The sequence below is a fragment of the Ixodes scapularis genome, unplaced genomic scaffold (assembly GCF_016920785.2).
Source record: "Ixodes scapularis isolate PalLabHiFi unplaced genomic scaffold, ASM1692078v2 PGA_scaffold10__122_contigs__length_95168666, whole genome shotgun sequence".
Taxonomy (NCBI): Eukaryota; Metazoa; Arthropoda; class Arachnida; order Ixodida; family Ixodidae; genus Ixodes; species Ixodes scapularis.
In genome coordinates this window covers 69,930,450-69,949,616 of record NW_024609836.1, presented here as the reverse complement: position 1 = coordinate 69,949,616, position 19,167 = coordinate 69,930,450, and the positions used below count along the sequence as shown (strand labels likewise).

The 19,167-nt window shown below is 47.3% G+C and overlaps 2 protein-coding genes across 3 annotated transcripts in view; one reads left to right on the top strand and one right to left on the bottom strand.

The window, feature by feature from the left end:
* Positions 1 to 9,614, bottom strand: part of LOC8036516 (probable 2-oxoglutarate dehydrogenase E1 component DHKTD1, mitochondrial) — a 30,081-nt gene extending 20,467 nt beyond the window's left edge. Inside the window, exons 1-9 of the mRNA XM_029974090.3 lie at positions 8,882 to 9,614; positions 8,235 to 8,346; positions 7,489 to 7,624; positions 5,578 to 5,688; positions 4,797 to 4,908; positions 2,509 to 2,606; positions 2,250 to 2,313; positions 1,452 to 1,525; positions 127 to 401 (exon numbers count right to left, since the gene is read on the bottom strand). Coding sequence (XP_029829950.2) covers positions 127 to 401; positions 1,452 to 1,525; positions 2,250 to 2,313; positions 2,509 to 2,606; positions 4,797 to 4,908; positions 5,578 to 5,688; positions 7,489 to 7,624; positions 8,235 to 8,346; positions 8,882 to 8,987 — 1,088 coding nt within the window. The 5' untranslated portion in view covers positions 8,988 to 9,614. The remainder of the gene's footprint in view (positions 1 to 126; positions 402 to 1,451; positions 1,526 to 2,249; positions 2,314 to 2,508; positions 2,607 to 4,796; positions 4,909 to 5,577; positions 5,689 to 7,488; positions 7,625 to 8,234; positions 8,347 to 8,881) is intronic.
* Positions 9,615 to 9,998: 384 nt separating this feature from the next.
* Positions 9,999 to 19,167, top strand: part of LOC8036527 (protein Daple) — a 48,740-nt gene continuing 39,571 nt past the window's right edge. For both annotated transcript variants that reach the window (XM_029974080.3, XM_029974079.3), the window contains exons 1-5: positions 9,999 to 10,203; positions 11,349 to 11,437; positions 12,676 to 12,781; positions 13,455 to 13,524; positions 15,098 to 15,381. In XM_029974080.3, the coding sequence (XP_029829940.2) occupies positions 10,156 to 10,203; positions 11,349 to 11,437; positions 12,676 to 12,781; positions 13,455 to 13,524; positions 15,098 to 15,381 (597 nt within the window). In that variant the 5' untranslated portion in view covers positions 9,999 to 10,155. The remainder of the gene's footprint in view (positions 10,204 to 11,348; positions 11,438 to 12,675; positions 12,782 to 13,454; positions 13,525 to 15,097; positions 15,382 to 19,167) is intronic.

The window sequence follows — 19,167 nt, the reverse complement described above, 5'->3', positions numbered from 1 at the left end:
AGTCACTGAAAGGTGAGGACAGCGGAAAGTTGTCTCTTCCTCGTCCACGTTTTTTGCGCTTTTAGGTATCCAAAGTTTTAATTCGTAGGCAGGTCTTGTCTTCTAGGAGGTACCGAGCATACCCACCTTCCGATCCTGGCCGGGGTGGTGAACCCGATCTGGTTGTTGACCACCAGGTGCACCGACCCACCGACGCTGAAGCCCGGCAACTTTGAGAGTGCCAGGGTCTCCATGATGACCCCTTGGGCGGCGAAAGAGGCATCGCCGTGCACCTGGACCGGCAGCACAGGGCAGCTCCCGGGCACGACCTGTCCCCCGCTCCCGGACCGGGACAGGTAGCCCGAGGAATCCAGGCTCTGCAGGCGGGCCCTCGCCTTTCCGACCGCCACCGGGCTCACGGCCTGGCCACGCGGAGACGTTACGAGTCGAGTCAAGTCGAGTGGTTCGGACGATCACGGGCGGAGCGAGTGAAGTCGTCTGGTACCATCTAGCCAAGCCGAGTCGTCAAGCACAGACGCCTATAATTCGTTTCGTGCCGCTTCGATACGTGCCCATGCTTGCAGCTTCAGCTTTGCTCGCACGGCCAAGTGAAAACAGTCAGCCAGTCAGTCAGTTAGTCAGTATTAATTTTCTCTCTTTCGTTTGTACATAATACAAAATATTCCTACAAAATCCTGCACGGCTTGTGTAAAGGCTTGCAACAAACCGTTTACAACAGGACCCTTCACAACAGGTTGCAACAAGTTCTCTACACACAATGCTTCTCTTAACTATCACTAGACCCTCTAGTGAAAAATCAGATGAACGGAAAAAGAAATGCATCTTTACATGATTTTTAGCACGCCTCCCGAGCGTGCTAAAAATGTTTGCTTTTTCTTTCGGTAGTGAATCATATAATTTTGGTACATAAGGATCTTAGAGCTTGACCATATCTTGAGGAAACCGTCGGATCATAAACAGTCTTGAGAATTACAGCGGAATAATATCAATATATTTTACAACACTAAAAAACACGAGCACAAAAGAGACATAAGAAATGCTTACTTGCCACCACCACAGTTATTATGGTTGCACTTTTTACCTTTTTATGCAGTTTCAATCGTGATAACAATTATACCACAGCTGATCACAAGTCAGACTTTGCACACAGAATCTTCCTAAATAAAGCCTCAAAAGAATCAAATCCCGACTGCCCTTTTGTTCCAAAGCCTTCTAGACCTTTGTGAAGCAACAAAAAACACCAAAACCCTCGGCACGCTTTCCAGAGCGGACTTGGGCGTCTATGAAATCACTACGCGCAAACGGGTAATCCGCTATCAATTTTCCGTTTCTTCACAGATCTGATCCTCAAGCTCCAATTTCCGAGGCCAACATATGCCTTTCGTGTCATTTGACGTCTGCCGAAAAGAGCTTTGATTTTGGAATTGAGGAGTGAGCTGCAAAATACTGACCTCCAGATGGGAAGGGTTTGGTAGCAGGGTTGCGTGCAGAGGCCCTGGATAGCCCGACAGGTCGACAGAGGTGCCTGCGGCCACGTTTTGCATTCAAAATTATTTTTCTTGCCCCGGCGGAGGTTTTCAAACTTTTCGACCTTCAGCAATCTCTTTCCGTCTTAAATAGTAAGTGAGCAGCCTCTCCTGCAGTCTCAACACTGATGCAGCAAAGAAATAAATAAGCTTACGGACATTGTAATCAATAACGCAGACTCAGTGTCGACAAACGGAGCAAAATGAAAAAAAGTTGACAACATTGCGTTCAAACGAAACGAAAAAAAAAAAAAAAAGAAAACCTCAACGCTTTGCTGGTCCACGCCATGTCTTCGAGCCGAGCCGCGCAGACAATACCCTCTAGACTAGCCTACCACCTTTATAAAGGAACAGCACCAAATAGTACTAAATAAAGGCCTCACTGACATCTCCAAAAATGGTCCTAAGGAATACGCAAGAAAGGACCCCCTAAAGAGCCTAAAAAAATTCCAGAAATATATAAAATTTCTTTGAGAAGTCGCGGGTTCGGTTAGACCCACTCTCACAAATTCTTGTCACCGCCATCAAAACCACGGGAACAACTCTACAGGATCCTTGGCATCCACAATAAGTTGCGCGAGGCGAGCACGTCATCTGAAAGTCATGAGCCCGTGCCTCCCGCAACGCCGCACACAACTCTCAAGACGAAGCGTGATGTGCAAGTCGGTACCTTGCCGTAAGCTACTTGCGCGGAAAGATCACATAACAAGAGGGCGAGCTTACTCAAATGAGAAAGGACGTCTCCGGATCCCTTGACGTCGGAGGGCACTTCGGGCATACCCTTCATCTGCGACAAAAAAGAAAGTTCTTGGAGGAATCTTATATGGAGTTAAAATAAGCAAAACTCAACCGTCTGTTGCTCTCGACGGTGCCACATATGTTTGATCGCGCCATCGGTTCATAAATGTGTCCTTTCTGCTGTTTACAAAGAGCGTTTCCCTGCTTTATCCAGGAAAATTCTTGGTTGCGGCAAAATGCTTACTTTCTGGAACACCTGGACGGCGGGAAAGTCCAAGAGCCCCGTCAGCAGATTGAGGCGACCTCTATGAGGCATTCCCACGACGATGTCCGTGACTCCCACTGTAACGAGTTTGACAGATTATTCACCAAGTGCTCCTGATGCACTCTAAAGTCTGTCTCAGGTTTTAGACTGGCAGGGCAAGCTCGACCCACGCAGCCGTCCACTCTTTCCCCTTTAGCAGAGTGAAGGTTAGAGGGGAGGCAAGAGGAAAGGAGGAAACCACCAACTGTGGCGAGCAGAAAGCCTTGTAGGAGAGGCTTGTCCTGCTAGTCTAAATCTGCAACAGACTGGTCTTTCAGATGACTGGCCTTTCAAAACCAATGAAACCGTAATATAATTTAGGGACATCCTGTTTTTCTAGGTGTCTCCTCGTATTGGAACAATGGATTTTATCCAAAAGCGTTGTTTTAGTCGAGCGATTTCAAACATTAAACGAGGATTAGTATACCTCTAATCTGATGACAGTCATAAGCACTCACTGAAGCTTAATTGGATCGAGCACTTCATGATGTTGTTGGTGTTGATAATTCAGATTCCTGTCGCGTGCACTGTTGAAGTATCCTCACAATTAACAATTGCAGCAAAGAGAACAACACCCCCCCCCCCCCCCCCCGTCAAAGTGCGCACATCACATAATTTTCGTACGTATCATTGCACCTGTTTCGTCACTCATACACAACTTTCCTCATTCAAGTGATAAGAGAGACTGTGCCTGTTGATTTTCTTCCATCATTCGAACGCTAACGAGGGTGTGAAACGAGACATTAACACATTTGCTGTGCATTCAGCTTTGATTTTAACAGCATTCAGTCAAACATTATAAATAGGGTTCGGAGTTTTCGGTTTAAACCGATAAAAACCGATAAAAGTACGCCGAATCCATTTTCGTAAATTCGGTTTTAAAGGCCGACGAACAAGCAGAAAGGAGGGAACTCTCCCTCAATTCCTCCTTTCCATTCGAGAAAGGAGGATACCTTCCTCCCTTCTGTGGGAAGTAGCTCGGAGCCCCGCTCCTGTGGGGAGAGGAGGAGAGAAGAGAGCAAGAAGGAATGGAGAGAAGGAAACTGGGAACTGGTTTTCTGCCTGGCAGAAGACAATTCTGTAGGTCGGCCTTTAACCAAAAAAGGTCAGGTTTTAGGTTCGGCCTTTTCGATTTAAACCGATAAAAGTATGTCTAATTCATTTTCTAAAATTCAGTTTTAACTGGAAAAGGTCACTTTGACCTCCCAGTCGTACCGCAGAGCCTTGGCGAAAAAGCGGAATGACAGTGTCTATCGAAACGTGTCCGAATGTATGGGATACGCGAATGCCATCACGACGTTTTGGTTTAATGTGCGCATCACACATTAAACCAAAACGTAAAGTCCGAAATGCTCCATGACTTCGCCCTGTACGAGCGTGTTTTCAAACTCGTTGTGAGAAAAACTGACTTGATGCAAGCTCTGCATGTTGTGTCGTGCTTCAAAACGTCGCACCGTGTCTCTTTTGGCGGTCACAATTGGTTGATTGGCAGATTTTGGCTCAGGCAGCGCTTCACCTCCTCAGCCGGCCACTGTCCAGTGTTAGCGTTAAGAGGGCATTCTCGAAGCTCAGGGTCATATTAACAGGCAAGAAAGGGTGCCGATCAACGAGGAGAACCTAGGAAAGTACATGTGTGTGTACTATAATAAGATCACGTAATCGTGATGTACAAAAGGTGAAGTTCCATGTTATTTCGGCATAGGCTTTGTATCTGACTTGCTTGTACTTCTGTTGTTGTTTTCTCGTTTCTTTTACAGTTGCACATATTTGCCAAATAAAGTGCCCATTTATGTTTCAATGTATCTGTGCCGTTATTCTTTGAGTGATCACAAATATCAGAGCTAGAAGGACCATCTTATCCGGTGTCCGTTGGTGTTCATTTTATATTCACCGAAAAAAGCCGATAAACTTTTGTGGGCATAAATATACGCCGAAAAAAACCGAAAATTGATTTTTAAAATAAACACGGAAAAAAGTACGCCGAATTTTGAGAAAATAGAAACCGAAAACGCGAAACCCTAATTATAAACAACTACCAGGGCCCCTTAAACTGCTCGAGACCAAGTATAACCCTATTACACGTGGAGCAATAAGATATACAGACAAGAGACTGTGCCGTCCTGTCCATTCTTTCAGTTTTTTCGTGTCTCGGGGTTTAGATTAAAAACATTCCCTAACCAGCTCGCCTGCATATACTTTCGCTCCTTGCAATCCTGCTTTTCACTTACCACTTGGTGCATGGCAGAACAGCTCGTAGAAGAAAGTCATCATGCTCTCGGCCCCCTCACCCCCGTAGCGTTTCACCGTTGAAAACTTTGCTGCCAAGAAGTTGTCAAACGCCTGTCATACAGAGCAAAAAGGCTTTCAAATTGGAAGAAAAACTATTATCGTACGTCACAAAACAAAAGGAACAAAGAGCCTAGAGAAACCACTGCCGTGAAGTCATGTACCCTAAGAAAGCAAATCAAAGTCATATTGAACTGAAGTGGTCAACTCGGCTGGTTTGTAACTAACGCCAACTAAAACCAGGGCAAACACATGCAAGACAAGGTAAGGCCAAGCACAGACATGCGCATGGACGTTGCATCGACATGAATTACTGTTTGGTTGTAAAACAGAGCTTGCAAATCTACACCCTTCTCTACCTTACCTTGTACACCTTAGTGTTGCCCTTAGTTACTCGCCTCAAATTAAACTTAAATGATCACACCAGCACGGACGTGGGTGTCACACAGTGCTCCTGAAGAAGGTAAAAAGACCACTCTGTTTCGGGGGTGGATTCCGTGCACGATTGTAGATGTACTGACCCGAAATCTTGTGGAGAGTTTCATCTGTCTAGTTGAGAAATTTTCTGTTTCAACAAAACCTAACAAGAGATGCTCAGAACAGCTGCAGTGGACGTTAACTTTCAGTTAACATCAAATTTTCAACACCGGAACGTGCGCCGGTGCTCAATAAACCTTACGGTGATGACTGCTAGCATTTCCGTTCAGGCAAACGTGAGCTCACCTGAGATTTTAACAAAATCTCGGCCATTTTCTTGCGACGTTCGACAGACGGCCTTCCTTCGCCGACGAGGGTCTCGTAGCGCTCTGCAAACCACGTCCTCCTGTCTTCTTCCTGAAACAAGACAATTTTGCTATCTGCCAAGGCATGACACGGCAGAAACACAGCATCAACACATCCTAGCTGTTATCGCAGGTAGGTTAATGATGAACAAAAAGTGAAAGCCGCTTACAACTCCCTGTAACGCCGAATTAGAGCGCAGCTCTTGAGGAGGAGGAGGGAAGGGCGCTGGGGGGGGGTTAGACTAACCAGGGGGGGTCACGTGACCTTGGGGGTCACGTGACCCCCAATGCCGATGATGTCATCACTGACGTCACTGATGATGTCATCAGTGACGATGACGATACGGGTACCGATGACGTCATTAGTGACGTCACTGATGACTTCACCAGTGATGATGACGATGACGATGCGAATGTCGGTGACGTCATCAGTGACGTCCCTGACGACGTCATCAGTGATGATGACGATGACGATGCGGATGCCGGTGACGACATCAGTGACGTCACTGATGTCATCAGTGATGATGACAATGACGATGCGGATGTCGGTAACGTCACCGGCATCCACATCGTCATCATCACTGATGACGTCACCGCCATCCACATCGTCATCGTCATCATCACTGATGACGTCACCGGCATCCACATCGTCATCATCACTGATGACGTCACCGGCATCCGCATCGTCATCATCACTGATGACGTCACCGGCATCCATATCATCATCGTCATCATCACTGATGACGTCACCGGCATCCACATCGTCATCGTCACTGATGACGTCATCATCATTGATGACGCCATCATCACTGATGACGTCACCGGCATCCACATCGTCATCGTCATCATCACTGATGACGTCACCGGCATCCACATCGTCATCATCACTGATGACGTCACCGGCATCGTCATCATCACTGATGATGACGTCATCAGTGATGATGACGATGACGATGTGGATGCCGGTGACGTCATCAGTGTCGATGACGTCATCGGGGGGTCACGCGACATCGGCGGGGGTCACGTGACCTCGGGGGGTCACGTGACCTCGAGGAGGGGGTCACGTGACCTCAGGGGAGTCACGTGACTTCGGGGGGTCACGTGACCTCGGGGGGATCACGTGCCCCCCCCCCCCCCCCCACGAAGTCACGTGACCCCGGTGGGGGCTCGCGCGGTGCATTATGGGACATTTCCCATGATGCACCGCGCGATTACGCCGACGCCGACGGCGACGCCGACGCCGCTCAAGCCGGAAACGGGCCCCTAAGAGCTGCGCTCTAAAAAATTTGCCACCAAGTTAGCACCTTGCATAAGTGCAATACAAATCAATAGTTGTATTGCTGTCAGTTTTTCAGTTATACAAGACAAACCAAAAGAAATACGAAAAAACTGACGATTCCTGCAACTATTTTGCGCCCTACACTTTTTCGGATTACCAAACTTTCGTCCCTTGACCACACGTTTCAGAAACATGCCTTCAGTCAGGCACGCAGCCGGGGGGGGGGGACCCATGGGGCCCAGGACCCCCCCGAAATCTTGGATTTTGCTGGGACCTCCTCTCCCCCCTCCCCCTCATACAGCATTTTGTCAAGGGCGCGCCCCCCCCCCCCCCCCCCCCCCTCCCCGAAGCAAAATCCTGGCTACGTGCCTGCCTTCAGTGATACGGTTGAACAAAAATGTTCGAGACCACTGGTGCTCTCTACCATCACATGCTCTGCCGTTGAGCGCCTGGCAACTCTCCGACCTTCTCGGACTGCTTTAAGTTCCCCGAAAATTTATTGATAAACACAGAACGAGTGAATCTGGGAATCCGTAAGCTCAAGACGCTGCTGGTAACAATGAGAGTCTGTACCAAGTGCATGAACTCGACTCCCATTGGCCCGCAGTATGCGTCCCTCAGGTGTCCCACGACCTCCTCCACTGTGTGGCCAGACACCCTTTCCGTAGGCTTGAGACTGTACGTCTGGAGGTCCAAGTCCTTGATGTACCTGGGGAGCAGGCGTGAAAAGCCATGCCAGGGTCACCTACCACGATACACGAAATCTTACCCAGAGCGTACTTGTGACACCCCCTGAAAAACGAATCACGCCTTCAAAATTCAGATTTGTGTAGAGTGCTGCACATTGAAGCATGCCTGCAGGTCAGTTTGTTCGAAACATAGTCACGTTTTATTTAAGGCAGTCTGAAAGCAAGCACTGCCAAAGATACCGCAGGAGTTTGTGTGAAGACCACAGCTCATGCACTCGTGTGCCCCAGCCCCCTTTGCAGTGCTCGTTTTTTATATTGCGCCTTAATTAAGACCGGCTGATTTCATTTCGGGCAAGCCGACCTCGGTATCCAAGGAATTCAGTTTGAGAAATAGTGCACTAAATTAGGTTTGTCAGATTTACCTGCATCTCTTGCACCGGTGCAGAAAAGTGTAGGGCAGTGTACATCTGGCGTGTGTATACACTGAGATACAACTGGCAGTACACCGTCCTACACTTTTTGCACCAGGGCAGGAGGTGCAGTTAGGTAAGTTGAACGAGCCTAGTGTTGCCTCCTGCAATACTGCAGGGCGTTGTTTGTCGAGATAGATATCAGCTTAGGCAAACATACTGTGCTGTCGAGGTCTTGACGAGGGGATTGATCTGGGCAATTCTGTGGCCATTTTTTCGGTAGGCATCGATAAGCCCCTGGAGCCTGGAATCTTCCCTGGCAGCATTAATCACTGGATAGAAAAAGGAACACATTTCAGTATTCCAACACACAAGATGCAGATCAAATGTTCCGTACATTGCTGTTGTTGTCACAGATGGGAGGACACAGAACAAAGTTGTTAGAAGTCCACTTTGTAGACCATACCTAACTGATGTCGCTACATAAGTAGGATCTGCATATGCCTGACATACTGATCATTTTTTAACTGTCATACACTTTTACAAAATCTGTGACAGATATCCATTTCATTACTAATAATCAAGACAAACCATCCTTGAAAGTTCAGGGATCGCTCGCATAAATGAAGTGCATGGGAAAGATGTTAAGTGCACTGACTTTAAACGAAGCCACCGGCTTCTATTTTACTCCTACTTCTTCACTATGCACACGGACTTTAACTATACTTCAAACTTGAGCTTGCTTTGAGCACTTCGGTTTACAGCGTTCCGCTTTACACTCGGGGACAACGCCGAATTTAAAGGTGACGCGTAGGACGACGTTGTGCGCCCGAGCCCTTCGCGTCTTCTACGCTCCTGTGACCTTACGTTCGCTGGAAAGACCCGTCGTGCAGTGAGATCTTCGCAGCCGTCCGTGCCACCGCCAAGCTCGCTTGCCCGCCGCGCTCAGCCTACCGTGCACGAATGGGTTCATTCTGTCACTCAATCGAAGAGACCGCACGCACGTTTTCTTTTTCTCTCTTTCCTCGCCGACGTCAACGAACCTCGTTGCGGTCTCGACGTTGGACACCTGTGGCTCGAGCGCTTTCGCCACAGCGACTGCCCTGTTGGCCTTGGTGTCTTGGTCGAGCGGTTTCGCTGGCTCTCTCCCCCCTAGCCAGGTCGTCGGCGGACAAGCGTTTTATCGCTGCTTATCTTCGCCTTTCTTGGCTGGTTTTATTCGCGTTGAGGCTTCGATGCCGTCGGGACATCAGTGGACGGCATAGATTAGACGGCATAGATTAGGCATTGTCTAGTTCATAAGATTAGTTTTGCAACTTTTTCTCAACCACCTGCTCGCACCTGCTATGTGTGCGTGTGTCACTGTGGATGCAACAACCAACAACAAATGCAACTTGAGTGGATGTAAGGTTGGTTGGTGCTTGCGGGGCTTGCGGTTGAGCGTTGAGCCTTTATTGTAGACAAATGTAGGCCACTGTGCTGTAGGCACGGTGCAAACTGGTGCAAACATTTTGGCGAACTCGGGCAGGCGATAATGCGATAAAAATATTGGGATACAGATGTAGGGAAACCACCGAAAAGCCGCTCAAAACTCAACTCCGCTCAACTGAAACCGAAACCAAGTTCGCAGAATATTTTTTTAATAATAAGATTTTGTTAGATCTAAATATATCACAAACACTTTATTTGCATATTTATTATTTAAATTATATTTATATTTTAACGCCTCTTGCACTGCTTCTTGATTGATTAATGCATGTCAATGGATGGAAAAGAACCGTACCACATAACCTTTTTGAGCTTCTTCCAGTATATATGTTAATTATATTTTGTTTTATTGAAGTTTTTAAAAATTTGTTAAGAACAAATTATTTTGTGTAGCTTAGTTGCCTGTTGTTAAACTCCGTCAGATGACACGAGCTACCTTCCAACTTGGGAGGAGAAAGTCCCCTCTCCTCCATCCGCCTCTCTATCCACCCGTAAAGGCCGTCAACTCTATGGCCGTCAACGACAGACGGACCGACGAACGAGGAGGGCTGCGGTTCTGGATGCCGAGAACGATGCTTGCTACAACAACGCGACACCAAATCGGCATGAGTTAACCGTGGAAGCGACTAGCGCACCCATCGCGACGGCTCAGCATGGCTAGTGGCGAAGAAAACTTCCTGCAAAGTCCCCTAGCAGCCTGGGTAAGCTCAGCAACCCCCCTCCTCCCCGTTCCTCAATCCACCTGTGCTGGTAGAGCCGTTTTCGCTGCAAACTGCCCCGAAAGCAAACAAAAAGTAAAACAAAATCTAAACTACAAGTGAGGTACCGTCTTTGAGGCAAAGCGAGCCAACTTTAGACGTTTTAGATCCTTTATTTGCTGCAGGAAATCTACGAATCGAGGTGCGAGTCGTGGGAATCTCGGCAAAGTTTTTCGCCAGCTCCGTTGCTCCACATCGGGCCAGTTCAGCGTGCACAGGTGTAGCAAATTGTTTACTGGGCATTGTTGTCGTGGGTTCGGTCTTGTTCGGTCTTTTCGAGCGATTCGACGGAGTGGGCGATCGATCTTCTTGCTGTTTCGGGGCTGTCCGCTTGGACGCGAAGACGGAGTGCGTCTTTTTCTGCGGCATCGCCTCAAAGGGTGCTTCGCGTAGAGGCGGTCCAATTATGACAATGGCTTCGGCTCTTCTTCGCACGACCTCGTAATCTGTGCTTGTTCTAGCCGCCGTAGTCCGGTGAACTTTGTGGCAACTTTTGAATCGATATCTTCTTTTGTGTTCTGTTTTAATTGTTGTCGTGTGATGATCGATCTGTGTGTGCGAGACTAGCTCAACTTTTGTTTTTGTTTTTTGTTTTCTTTTAGCTCGCGCTTTAAAAATAAGCAAACGCAAATTTCGCGTTTGTCTGTTTGCGAGCGCACCACCCTTTTACCGTATTATCGATATGAAGAAGGAGTTGCCCAGGAACGTAATGGGCGTCGATATCTGCTGATTAAGATTTTATGCGCGTGTATGACGTTACATAATATAAACAAAACAGAAAAAAAAACTTTTAAAAGAAATACAGATCTAAGAAAATTTAAGATTTTTAAGTAGTTTCTAGGGGTGTGTGAATAATGCTTAAAATTGCATAGCGCAATGCTTTTGATACTGTGAAAATCCTGTATGTCGTGGCTTTCTCAAAAGCCGTCAAGAATATAAAAACAACAAAATGTTATTCAATTCGACTCGCTACTCACACACCCCTAGCGGATTAATTTTTGTCATTGAGATCTTGTGGCTATGGGCCGAGCGTGTGAAGTAGAATATTTGCTGCCATCAGTGATTTTTCTTTTCTTTGGAACGTCCAGGTGAAGACATTTTACGATGACGACGGCAAGCCTCTCGACTTCAGGCAACTCTGCGATGGAGTCTTCTTGCACAACGTCTGGCTCCAGATGTAAGTGGAATTTCAGCGTTGCAATTTATGTGAAAATATCACTGAAGTGTTCTTGTTGTGATTCAGCAATATCAGGTGTCTGTGTTTTGGGTTGAATTTGTTTATTTTTTCTGCCTGAAAAAGAGAGAGGAGATTTGAAGAGAAAAGACGTGAGAAAGCTCTGTCTACTCGAAACAAATTTGAAAAAGAAATTGGGTGTGGATGAACTCCAACGTTACTGAATGGGCAGATAATGAGCCAATGCAAACAAAACTACTATAGAGAAACAATTGCTCAAAACTTAGTGAACTACATAATGAATCATTACCATTACATAATGCATCATCACTATTACGTAATGCATCATAACCAATATATTGCCTACATTGTAATCCTTCAATGCTGTTTGTGTTTTGTCCCGCCTCTTTATCTAACTTTGGCTTCAAGGCAAAATAATAAAAGCACAGAAGGGATACTCCACACATGACTACACTGAAAACGTGTAGTCATCTGTGCTCTGTTGTGTTCCCTTGTTCTTTCAGTTTGAAGTACCCTTCGGCAGCATGCTTTGCGTGTCTAGCAGAGAACTCACTCTTATGCCAATAAATTCCTACTAATAATTGTCATCATCACCATCTAGTAGATAATCTCACTTGCTGATAAACAGGGATACCAGGTTTTATGGGAAAAATAAAACAAGAAACAACTACTTCTCAATATGGCTGACAGTTTTGATGTAGGAACAAAATAAGATTTGGAGCTTCTTTTCCCAGGGGCTTTTTAATGGGTAGCTTTATTGCAAATTTGAACAATTACTATTACCTTTTTTTCCGTTGGTTGTTTAGTCTTGTTACAATGAAGGCCCATGTAATCTTGTAATGTCAGTTACTGAACAAATGAATACTGAGAGCTGGATGCTTCACTGAAAAGTTAAGGACATGACATGCAAATAGAGCTGCTTTAACCTTCCCAAGATCAAAATCATAATTACTTGTTTATTCATCTGTATTATTACCAAGCTAATGAGCCATACAGGCCGTTTGCATCGTCCCCTTGGCTTTAGCAGGAGCATGCCAGGTTTCTTTGTTTACAGCCATCGGACTCCTTAATGATTCGGCATTAATGGTGGGAATTGCACATTTATTTTGATGTTAAAAGCTTGAATAATCGGGAGATTAGTAACCATTTTTATTTTTGTAGCAACATACAGAACCTAAAGCTTTACAAAAAAAAAAATCTTTGTTGTTGATTCATTGCAGCGACACCCATCCAATGTTTTCTGGTGTTACGAATCCGGCTCCCGACATGACCGCCCGGCTTCGAAACCTCAACATGCTTGTCCATAACATCAAGGTGTTTTATGAGGTATGTCACCTTCTACTGCTGTTAGCCCAATATATAATAGTCGAAAGCTGATTTGCCAGGACACTTCATGCAGCATTAGTATTGCTAATAAATTGAAATTGTATAATTCCTTAATTATCCAGCTTTTTTTTTTTATTGCTTATGGTGTGGCGTGGGAAAGAGGTAATGCGTGATGTTATTAGTGCTTAAAGTCTTTTAGCTATATGAAACATCTCTTTGCTGCAGGGTGTCTCGCAGCACAGAACGAGTTTATGTTCAGGGAATTTTCGAACTTGTTTCAAAATAGTAAAATCTAGATTTTCGTCGAAAGGCTTGAACACCTTTTGAGAAGAAAGACAAGGAAATCAAAGGCAGCTGAATTTTTTGTTTCATTACCTTAGCTTCGCTGAAATGGTGTCTGCTATTTCAAATCAGAGCGGCCGCAAGGTTTCTAGTCTACCAACTTCAGTGTGCACTGTAGATTTCGTGCCATTTCGATGGGAAATGGTCAGAGTACAGATTGTTGGGCATTATGGATGTCTGGGACTACTAATGCGGTCGCATAGCAACTTTTCCTCAGTCCTGCCCAACTGGTTTACGGAAGATAATAATATTAATATTGATAGTTGGAAGTCGTTAATTGTTCCGCGTTTGCTGTCATTTTCTGACACTCTTGTGACCCTCTCTTGTTCAGGAGGTGTTGGAGCAAGTCCTTGTCATGCACCTGCCCAATGTTGTCAGCATTGCAAAGGGAACTTATGATGGTGAGTCGTGCATTTGTTGTGAAATCCCGTATCCACTCCCGTTTCGGTGAGGTACCACCCCAAAAGCTCCGAAGATTACTCCCCGGTATGATTGAAATCGGACTGTGCCTTCCAAACTGAAGTCTGTTGCAGGTTTAGAATAGCAAAGCAAGCTTCTCCCAGAAACGCCTTCACTCTTCTTACTTTAGGAGAGCAAACGCCAAAGAGCAGGCGGGTAGAGAGGAGAAAACCTTCAATTCGGCAAGCAGAGAGCTTTGTGGGAGGTGCTCTCTATGCTATTCTTAACCTGCAACAAACTATGTCACACCTGCAGACCGATCATCTTCCTAAGCCATTGTAATAGCCAGGTGCGCGAACCTGGGCCTACACTTGGGACGGTTGTCGTTGCCGCTCGTCCAAACGGGCATTTTCTTCGTAGGGATAAGTGCGAAACACCGAGCTCCGTCACCCAAAGGCCCGTTCACACTCTTGCGACTCCGTGTCTTAGGACCGCGCGTCTTAAAACTTCTTAAAATCTCTTACAGTGATAGAATGCACTGATGCCATCAATGTGGTGACCCTGGAACCGCCTTTCACTGCAGCGGAGGCTCTGCTGTGTTTGCGAGATCAAATGTGCCTACTGCCTATGAAAAATGATAGTTCTTAACATCGGCAAAAGTTTTTCGAGCCGAACAAATAGGAAATATACGGGACTGCCAAGTGTTTCACAGCTGCTTGACAGGTGGTGCTATGCGTTCCCATGTCGTAAGAGATTTAAAGAGGTTTTAAGGTGCACGGTTGTCATGAGTCGCAAGTGCTTGAACGTGCCTCAACTCGTCGCCTTTCACACACACATTTCACTGAACTAAGGGTTTTAATGGCAGTGTCTCGTGTGCTAGAAAGCTGGGAAATGGGGCGATTACATGTTTGGGCCAATTGTCACTCCCCATGCGCGAACGTTACTTTGAGTAGATACGTTTGATCGTTCAAGCAATTTAGGACATCCCCATCGACTTTTAGTTATTCGAAAATTAAAATATATTTCTTATGCTGGTAAACGTTCGCCCATCGGTTGATTTCGTCGAGGCTCGAGCAACCCTTACTAGGGCGGTTTTTTGCGAGTTATGCGCCATGCCTGTTGCTTGGTAACAACGAGTGTAGAGACCTGTGTGATTCTAAGTGACTTTTGGTGGGTTACCTCAATTCACTCGTGACAGACTGGTTTCCGCATTTGCATTTGAGTATGATCGACAGTGTTGCAACCACCTGTAGCCGCATACAACAAGAGAGCACAGTATTTCCGAGGTTAAATCTACTGACTACCTATGAGAAAGGGTGGCCTATAACATTGTCCAAGTAGTTTTGAGAACACGGCGAGAGAATAATGCGTAAAATATATGCAGATCGTAGGTGTTCCAGGGATGCTGTCCATCACACTGAAATGCAGGCGTGTAAACCAGCCTTTGTAACGAACTACCGTTACAATAGCAAACAATCTTTGTAAAACATGGGAGGTGTTTTTGTTGTTACACTATAGCCCTCTCGTTTCGTTTATTCTGAGGTGCCTTCCGTGCAAATTGCCACCTTTCTGCAGAGGGGAGCGAGCAGGAGCTGAGTCGTCTGCTGCTGCTGATGCTGGGCTGCGCGGTGCAATGTGGCCGCAAGGGCCGCTTCATCGAGGCGATCCGGCGGCTCGACCTGGCTACGCAGGCCTCCCTGGCCGAAGCCATAGCCTCGGTCACGGACAACCCGGAGGCGGTCTGGACCAGGGACTGGGGTCGGCTCGAGGCACTCCCGGACTGCGACCGGGCGCGCATGTACACCACCCTTGTGCGCCACGTTGCCGCCCTCGCCAGGCAGCGGGACGCTGCTGCGCAGGTGCGTCGTTTGGCCTCGCGCTTTCAAAGCGATAGCTTTTAATGCAAAAACATTAAAGGGCAACTCCGCTCAATTCCGAAGATTTCGGGATAATGAGTGATTTCGAATTAAAAAACCCTAGTAAAAGACACTACGTCGTTTGCTTCGCGAAAAATGGGATATATATTTTTAAATCTAATTTTAAACACGAGCGGAAATCGAAACCGAAACTTCGGCTCCGTCTGGCAACATTGGCCTCGGGCCGCCAAGTACATGGCCATCACGTGGTACGAGATGTCACTTGATCCTCGGCCCAACGACGGGCAGGATGGGTGTGGGCGGGCAGCAGGCGCGAGTGTCGTTTGCACCGCACTCTTCGCCACGTTTTGGTGTCTACGGCATTCGACGACGTCTGCACAACTGCGGCATAAGTCTGCGACTCTGCGCACGTGGTGTCCACAGTGTGGATGAAACTCCGAGAGGCAATAATCACAAACGGTGAGACGACGACGGTGGTCGTGATGCGGAAGACGGCGGTAACGGCGGTAACGGCGGGACCACGGCGGGCGGTTGGTCTGCTCCCAAGAAGCGCGCTGCCCAGGCGCGTACGCCAATCACGTGGACACCGCTGAGCGCCGAGAGGCAACGTTGCTGACGTCATGCGCTACGCTCGATCGGAGAAGTAAAAACAAGCAAAATGGGGCCATGATGATGACGTTTATCTCAGTGTTGGCTCCGCCCATGCCGTAGCCTTGACTGAGCTGTTGGTTGCACCTGAATTCGCCCGCTCGAGTCAGCCGATTTCGGCAACTTGGCGAGTTGCAAAGCCGGACCGTTTAAGAAACATTTAGACAGAACTGCGTCGTAATATTTGTTGTGTGGTCTTCCTTCCTAGGCGATACTGAAGAGGACTGCATTGTTTTTTCAAAACCAAAAATGAAGCGGAGTTGCCCTTTAACTATTCCAGAGAGTGGAGCCGGCGGCTTCCGTAACCGCGGAAGGATGCGAAACAAAAACCCCTTCTCCTATTGGCTGAGCAAAACGGCTCGTAGATAGCCATTGGCAGCCACTTTACGAGAGCGCGTGCTCGGCTACCGCTCTTATGTCAGGTGTTGCAGTGGGGGGGGGCTGCGGCCGCTTCACGAGAGCGCATGCTCGGCGGCCGCTTTCGTGTCATTCGTTGGAGGGGGGGGGCTGTGGCTGCTTCTTCTTTTCTCGGTGCAGAAGATCGTAGCGGCACCTGAGGCATCTATATTGTTGGTGGCTGCAACCTCGGCAGTAGCGAAACGTGGCCATCCACGCCAGTACACCACAGACGAACTAAGGGAGTGGAAGAACCACATTCATGCTTTCGTATTCACAACTCATAAGAAAAGCTTATGTGTCTTTTTTTCACAGTGATAGCTGTTACGGGCTCTTCTCACCACTGGCAATGACGTCCGTTGTTGATGTTGTAGTTGGCATAGTAGAGCGTGGGGTTTTTGCCGTCAGTGGGCGCGTTAAGTCGGCGCTCCTTTACTCCTACTCCGACGCTCCGAGTTTCATACTCCGAGCGCAACAACTAAACGGCGCATAGCGTACAAGAGCGCGACACACCGAGGCTGCGTTCCAAACCTACGCGAATGGATCGGAGTTACCCTGGCGGATTGTGTCACGTGACAACAAAAATAGAGAAACGCTGGACGCGGGTAGGTTTTCAATAACCACCTTTACCCTAAAGTTAGATCGAGTAAGTTTTGGAACACGGCCAGAAACTATCAACGAGCCACACGAGCTCCTTCCGACCGTGAATACAGGTGGCAGAAGCCGAAAATATTTCGAAGATAAATAATTAGGCCCGTGTGGAGCAGCAAGGTCTAAAGCAAAAGAGACGGCGACGTTATGAAGTTTCTACGAACGTTTTAATATTCCTGAAAGGTTTAAAGACTCGTTTCGTGCACATATGTGGAAGGTTACCTTGGCCTATCTATTTATTGACCATGCATGCTGTTCCGATTTAAATTAAAGACAACATTCTTGAACCCGCTCGTCGACGCAGGAAACCCCCCAAATTTGTCAGAGATTCCCCGGTTCCGTCGGTTCCGTCTCGCAGCGAGACGGAAGCCACGCCGATACCGGCTCACCGTCGATCGATAGCATGTCAATTCGTTTTTAGGCGGTATGCATGAACAAACCTTTGCCGCAACGCTAACTGGTGTTTTGGCTTTCCAATCTGAGTATCTTTATTCGCTGCGGCTGGGCTAAGCATTCTAAGCAGGGCAGCGGTCTGACTGTCTTTTCATCACAACTGTTCTGTTGCCGAGCTATCGGCACCTTGTTCGATAGATCAATTCGTTTTCAGGCAAGACGCACGAACAAACCTTTTCCTCAACGCTCACTGATATTTCGGCTTTCAAATCGAAGTATCTTTATTCGCTGGGCTAAGCATAATAAAAAAGACAGAGCGGTCCGAATGTCTCCTCATCTCAACAACTTTTCTGTCGCTGTGCTATCGGCATGCTACCGTTTGACAGATAAATTTTTTTTCAGGCGAGATGCATGAACAAATCTTTTTCGGAACGCTAATTTCTGTCTTGGCTTTCAAATCAAATTGTTTTTACTTGCTGGATTAAGCACTAATCAATTGAAAAGGGGCAGCGGTCCGGCTACGCCTCTCGTCTCGACGGTCTCAACAGCAGCGCAGCCATCTTGTTTGTTTATGTGATGTCACGGAGCGCGAAGAAGTCGCTCGCGCTCTGAGAAATTTTCGGTGCACGAAGAGCGCGCTCGAGTGCCAGTCTTCGGTGGTACTCCTCTCCGTTTAGTGAAAGGAGCGCCAAACTCTCGCGCTCCGGAGCACGGACTAAACGCGTCTATTGTTGCCAAATCTTTAAAAAAGATAGCCTGCCGCCCACGTTAATCAAACCTGGGTTCGCTGCATGCAAAGTGGAGGTGTTAGCACAGGGCTATGCCACAGCATTAACAACCTGCTTCATACTCAGTTTTTGTAGCATCTGATGCCCACTGAACGCGCTCTCTGCAAAAAAAATTGCCAATAGCAAAACACCGTTGTAGCACTTTTAATGCCGAGAGCTCGTGCCAGGAGACGTGCTTTCACATGCTCCAAACAAAACAGAAACAAAAACGTTCGGAACAAAACGTTTGGATTTCTCTTTTGTTTCTAATACTTTTGTTCATGCACCCCACAGTGCATGAACGTGACGCCGATGCCCAATGACTTTACGTGGACGTATCGCAGCTATTGCTGTGGCTCTACTGTGGATTAATGCAGGACTGCTCAATTTGTTTAGAGCGCAGCTCTTAGGGGCCCGTTACGGCTTAAGCGGCGTCGCCGTAACCGCGCGGTACATTATGAGAAATGTCTCATAATGCACCGCGCAAGCCCCCCCCCCCCCCCCCCCTTGAGGTCACGTGACCCCCTCCCCTCGAGATCACGTGATCCCCCTCCCCCGGAGGTCACGTGACCCCCCCTCCTCCCCCAGGTCACGTGACCCCCCCCCCCTCGAGGTCACGTGACCCCCTCCCCCAAGGTCACGTAACCCCCCCCCAAAAAGATTCAAGAATGAGGGGACGAGGAGAATAAGGCAGTGAGGAGGGAGGGAGGAGGGGTATAGCTTCCTCTCAGTACCCTTCCATCCTCCTCCTCAAGAGCTGCGCTCTAATTCGGCGTTACATGGAGTTGTAAACGACTTTCATTTTTTTAATCGATCAATTAATCAAATTTATTTGCAATAAATGCAACACTTTTTTTATGCAACAAATATAGACAAACGTCTTATTGGTTTGTTTTGCATCTTACGTTAAACA